The 5,629-nt window shown below is 46.2% G+C and overlaps 1 protein-coding gene across 1 annotated transcript in view; it reads left to right on the top strand.

Moving 5' to 3' along the window:
- Positions 1–4,790, top strand: part of LOC123024080 (lysozyme C, milk isozyme-like) — a 7,575-nt gene extending 2,785 nt beyond the window's left edge. The window contains exons 3-4 of the mRNA XM_044431373.1: positions 2,979–3,057; positions 4,708–4,790. Coding sequence (XP_044287308.1) covers positions 2,979–3,057; positions 4,708–4,774 — 146 coding nt within the window. The 3' untranslated portion in view covers positions 4,775–4,790. The remainder of the gene's footprint in view (positions 1–2,978; positions 3,058–4,707) is intronic.
- The last annotated feature ends 839 nt before the right edge of the window (positions 4,791–5,629 follow it).

Here is a 5,629-nt window from a genome sequence, read left to right on the forward strand (position 1 = left end):
CCTGGGGGACCCCGCTTGTCACTGGCTGCCATCCCGATGATTCCCCACTAATGGTTACCCTCTGCTTTCGGTCAGTCAACCATGCCCTAATCCACCGGACAGTGCTTTGGTGTATCCCAAAACTCCTCAGTTTCTCCACCAGGATATCATGGGGCGCTTTGTCAAAGGCCTTGCTGAAATCCAGGTATACCACATTCACTGCATCTCCTCCATCTAGCCATCTTGAAACCTTGTCATGGAATTCCACAAGGTTTGTCTGGCAGGACCTGTTTTTGTGGAAGCCGTGTTGTGTGACTGTCAGCCTCCCTTCCCTATCTAGCATCACTAGATCTCTCTCTATTCAGAGCCTTTCCATTGTTTTTCCTACAATGGAGGTCAGGCTAAGTGGTCTGTAATTCCCCATGTCCCTTCTACTTCCCTTTTTGAAAATTGGGACCACTGATACCACCCTCCAGTCCTCTGGAACTTCACCCGTTCTCCACGAGGCCTCAAAAATGGAGGCCAGAGAGAACCCCTGCCAACTCTTTAAGTACTCTCGGATGTAACCCGTCAGGGCCTGGCACCTTTGTAATGTCCAATGCCCTGAGGAGCCCCTCGACTTCAATGGGGGGGTGACTCTAATCTGTACCCCTAAGTCCCCAGCTTCATCTAATCTCCTATGTGGATCTCCCCCATCCTGCTTTGGGGAGAACACAGAGACAAAATCGTCATTTAGCATCTGTGCCTGTTCACTCATATCAGTCACTGGATCTCCTTTCTCCTTATTTAGTGGTCCCACCACTTGTCTCCCCTTCCTCTTCTTATTTACATGCTGAAAGAAGCCCTTTTTGTTGCTCTTGATATTCTTGGCAAGTCTCAGCTCGTAATCAGACTTAGCCTTGCGAAGAATCCTTCTGCAACGGGCCTCCTCCTCCTGGTATACCCTTTTGTCTATTTGCCCCAGTACCCATTTCCTACAGAGGTTCCTCTTTCATCTAATCCCTCTATCTACCTCCTTTCACATCCATGGTGGCACTCTCCTCTGCCTCCCCACCTTACTGACTAGAGGTATCGTCAAGGCTTGCACCTCCAAAACCTCCCTTTTGAGTGCCATCCACCCCTCCTCAACTCGCTTACCTTCCAGTAACCTACCAGTAACCTATCCCAGGAGATCAATTTAATGCACAATTAAAACTGGCTCTAAAGCAACCCAACAAACAAAACTGGCATGTCCAAATACCATAATCCTGCTCAAAAGTGCAGATGTGACATGTCTAGCTCCTATCAGGAACATCTTATTCTTGTTCAGCCCTTCAATAGTTATTCATAAGACCGTAATTCATAAATGTAGCTTTCTTTCCAAAGAACTGTCAACTATTTTGAACACAATGTCAGAACATGAGTGGAACTTTTGCATTTGTGATTCCATACCTCCTGACTTCTTGGTTTGCAACAATTCCTCCTTCCTCCTCCTCTTCCTCTGTTGTCACATCATTACTGGGCAAACTGTATTTTGCTTGCTTTTCTTACGTTTTTATATGCATGTGGTAAGGTTTGCCATCCAGAGCATGCCCCCCCCCGAATCTGTGGTACAACACCGCCACCTGCTGGCGACTAAAATCTTGGCCCTTGTCACACACTTTGTAACTGTACAGCGCAGGGAGGCCATCTGGTGCCCTCCACGTATTCTGGACTACATCTCCCATTATTTTTCAGTATGGCTATGCTGGCTATGGCTGATGGAAGTTGCAGGCCAACAACATCTGGAAGACCATGAATTGCCCCTTTTCTGGGAAAGAAGGCAGCCATTATTTTCCTTAGCCGATGTATCTCCTGGTTTGTGGAGCATTTATCACCACATTTTTATCCTGTCTTTTTCTCTCATACAAGGAACCTAAGGAACTCACCCAGCCCTTTCCTTCCTCTCCATTATATCCTCACAACGATGTGAGGTGGGCTAGGTTGAAAGTCAGTGGCCAGCCCAAAGTCATCCAGTGAGTTTCATGCCTGAGCAGGAACCAGATTCCAGCCTCTGAGGCCCACTCCAACACTCCAGCCATGGGCCTCTCACCACACTGCCTCGCACTGCTTATATGCCTCTTTCCTGCCCCTTTCCTCCTGCTGCAAAGATGGGACCAATGCACTCCTAAAGCAGTGGCAATCAGAGATTGTTTCCCACCCAGAAGCAGAACCCAGACTGAAGCAAGCGCTGCTCTCACCCATCCCACACTTTCTTGCTGCACCGGTCAGGCACCACTGGCTCATTTTCCCCAGGAGCCACCCAAAACCACTGGCTTCACCCTACTGCATGGACAAAAATCAGGGAGACAACAGGCAGGCAGAGTTCAGTTGTACAGGTGCTGTTAAGTCTGTCCCATCTGTGTTTTGCAGATTGTGAGCCTGGCTCTGGGTCCGTTGGTTGCTGATAGATGGAATCTTTTCCAGGGATGGACAAGAATTTTCTCCCACTTGTACAAATGCTTATTTATGCTAATGTGCATTAGCACTCATGTGCATTAGCACAAGTGTACATTTGCACAAAACTGGCCCCTAAGAAGAAAAAATGGTCCACAAGTCCACAGAATCCACATGACTTGGGGAAAGATGATCTGCTGCATAGACAGCTGGTCAGATTCGTAGAAATTCAAGCACGTGGGAATCCTTTGCACAGTTCTCAGACACCCCCAGGGAGGGGTCATGCCTGCTTTCTTTCTCCCACTACTTTGAGAGATTTAAAGGCACATTACTGGTGCTCAGAGGGGACAATATCAGCAGGGTTTGGTCCAGTGCTTAGTCTTAAAATTGCTGCCTTTTAATTCATACCTGTATTGTGATAATAACCAGTGTGAAGAGATGTCTTGGCCTTCTACTCCCATCAGTTCTAGCCAGCACAGCCAATGGGGAGGCATGAGGGGAGTTGTAGGCCAAAACACCTGCGGATCTGGCTCATCTCTGGAGTGGCCATCCCGATTGTTAACCTCTTTTCATTCTGTTTCTAGATTTACTCACTCCTAATATAGAAGATGATATTACCTGTGCCAAGAGAATTGTGAAAGATCCCCAAGGAATGGGGAGCTGGTATGCAAAAGCTCTACATTCACCATTTCAGATGAGGGGTTTCTTGGGACCTCTGAAGTGGTGGGGTACCCCATGGAATAAATCTGGACCCCAGATTGTTGCAGGGGGGCATGAGCAGGTGTGGAAATCCTGTTGTCCCAGCAGAAGTATGTTTGGTTGAATATTTCAACCCAATGGGGGGGTAGTATTTTTATTTTATGTATTTGTTATATTTATATCCCACCTTTTTTCCTTGCAAGGAACTCAGTGTGGCTTACATAATTCTCCTCCTACTCCTCTCAATCTTATCCTCACAACAACAGCCCTGTGAGGTAGGATGGGCTGAGAGTCTGTGACTGGCCCAAAGTCACCCAGTTGGCTCCATGGCTGAGTGGGGACTAGAATCCAAATTGCCTGACTTCCAGACCCACAAGTCTTACTATACTACACTGACTCTCAGAACAAATCATAAGACAGAAGAAACAACTCTCTTCTTAGGAGCTAGACGCTAACATTTATACATAACTATGTCTATGTACTTAAGTAATCCTGACCGTTTTGTTGGGTGCCCCTCATGTATTAAATCAGGGGAAGAAAACCTGGTACCTTCCAGATCTATTGTATTATGAATCCCCAAATCCATAGCCCTTGTTCATATTGGCTGGACCTTATAAAACTTGTAGTCCAAAACATCAAGGGGGTACCAAATTTATTTCCCCTGCATTAACTGATGCATGCATTAAAAAATAGAGCAAGCACATGATGCTACAGGGAAAAGTCTATAGCTTATCAGGAATTAAATAGAAAAAAAGATGAAAACAGTAAATAGCCAGAGCCCATATGAATGCCAAGGGTACATTCAAGACACTTGCTGTCATCTCCGCCCATGTCTGTCTTTGGCCCAAGCTATTTGCCATTGGTCACCATTCTAGGCATATGGAGACAGGATGAAATTCTGCAATTCCCAGCATTCCCCAGCCAGCCTATTGGCCCTGCATACAAAAAGGTCTTCCCACTTTTGATCCAAAGGCTGGGGATAACCATGCATGCAGTGCATTTCCCAAATGGTGGCTAATGGGGAAGCCTGGCGTTTTTGATGCCAAAGGGTCATTTTGAATAACCGTCTCAGAGAAATGTGGGGGAGCTGATTGTTGAGAAGGAATGAGAGTGAAGCTGCACTTGCCCAACCTCTCGCCTCTTAGCAAGTTTTAAGCTCTCAGGACTGTTCCTTAAATTTGTACCTGGCCATCCTATGCCTGCAGGAAATGCTTTTATGCCTGCAGAAAGAGATTGAAGCCAAGGGCTTTGAAGAGCAAGTCTTAGTTGAACCACAGGGTGTGAACTAATTCAGATCCAGATTATAGCAAGCACTTAACAGCTATGCTCCACTAGGTGCTCATGCAAACTGATCCTGTATATGTTTACTCAGAAGTAAGTCTCATTCATTGCAATGATACTTACTCTCTATTAAATGTGCTTGTGTATATTTCTCTTTAACCCCATTGAGTTTATTGGGTTGTTGGATAGTACCTAATCCGATGCTGAGTTATGGCAAATGTCTTCAATGTGGTAGTGACCTGCACAATAAAAAAAATGATATGATCCTGTGTGTGGGTACAGTAGGCTATTAATTCTGGTGACTCATTGATTCTTTTTCTCTTTGTTTTGCAGGGACGAATGGAAAAAGCACTGTGAAAACCAAGACCTGGAGGAATGGGTGAAGGGGTGTAAGATTTGAAAAGCTGACTGGAGATATCTGTGTGTGCTTATAGTAACATTATCAGTGATTTTTGGGGAGGGAGGCTTTTTAAGAAATGCTCTTATATTGGGTCTTTCTGTCAATTCCTTCTGTTCCACAGATTGAAAGAAGATGCTTCAATAATTCTACATACCCTGTGGCCTGCTCTGCTCCTCTGTCTATACTGCAGGTGGGGATGGTGGGAGTTGGCTGTGGTGAGATACTCCGTATATGGACAGGAATCATATGGCTGCAGGATTCTGGACTGAATTTGGTTGCGGGGGGCGGGGGGGAACCCCTTAAATCAGCCTGGCTCACTCCTGTGCCTATAATAGTAGCTCGATATTTATTTATGATTACATCAATATCCCTCCTCTTTTCCTCTGGCAAGGAACTTGGGGCAGCTTACTTAGCTCTTCTCCTTTCTATTTTATCCTCACACCAACTCTCTTAGCTCTCTGAAGTAGCTAAGGTGGAGAGCTGGTGATGAGCCCAAAGTAAAATGGATCCAAAGCCACAATCCTATGGCCTAGAACAGAAATGCAGAAGTCGAGCTGGAAGGCACTCACTCTCTTCTGCGATCTTCCTGCCTGGCATAGAGGAGACTCGGGATTCAGCCATCGGCACCACCAGATTAGCAAGGATCCCTATGTAATGGGCCATCCCACCCCATCTCCAGCTGCTCCTGAAAGGTTACCTCTTATCACCTCCCAGCGGTTGGTTTTTGGAGCTGTACCGCCTCTCAGCTTGGAGGTCTCATTTCCCCATCATAGTTAGGAGCCATTGGTAGCCCAGCGCTCTGTGGTTTTGTCCCATCCCCTTTTACAGTTGTCTAACACTTCCTGTCCCAGCTTG

The sequence above is a fragment of the Varanus komodoensis genome, unplaced genomic scaffold (genome assembly GCF_004798865.1).
Source record: "Varanus komodoensis strain SLA01 unplaced genomic scaffold, ASM479886v1 scaffold22, whole genome shotgun sequence".
Taxonomy (NCBI): Eukaryota; Metazoa; Chordata; class Lepidosauria; order Squamata; family Varanidae; genus Varanus; species Varanus komodoensis.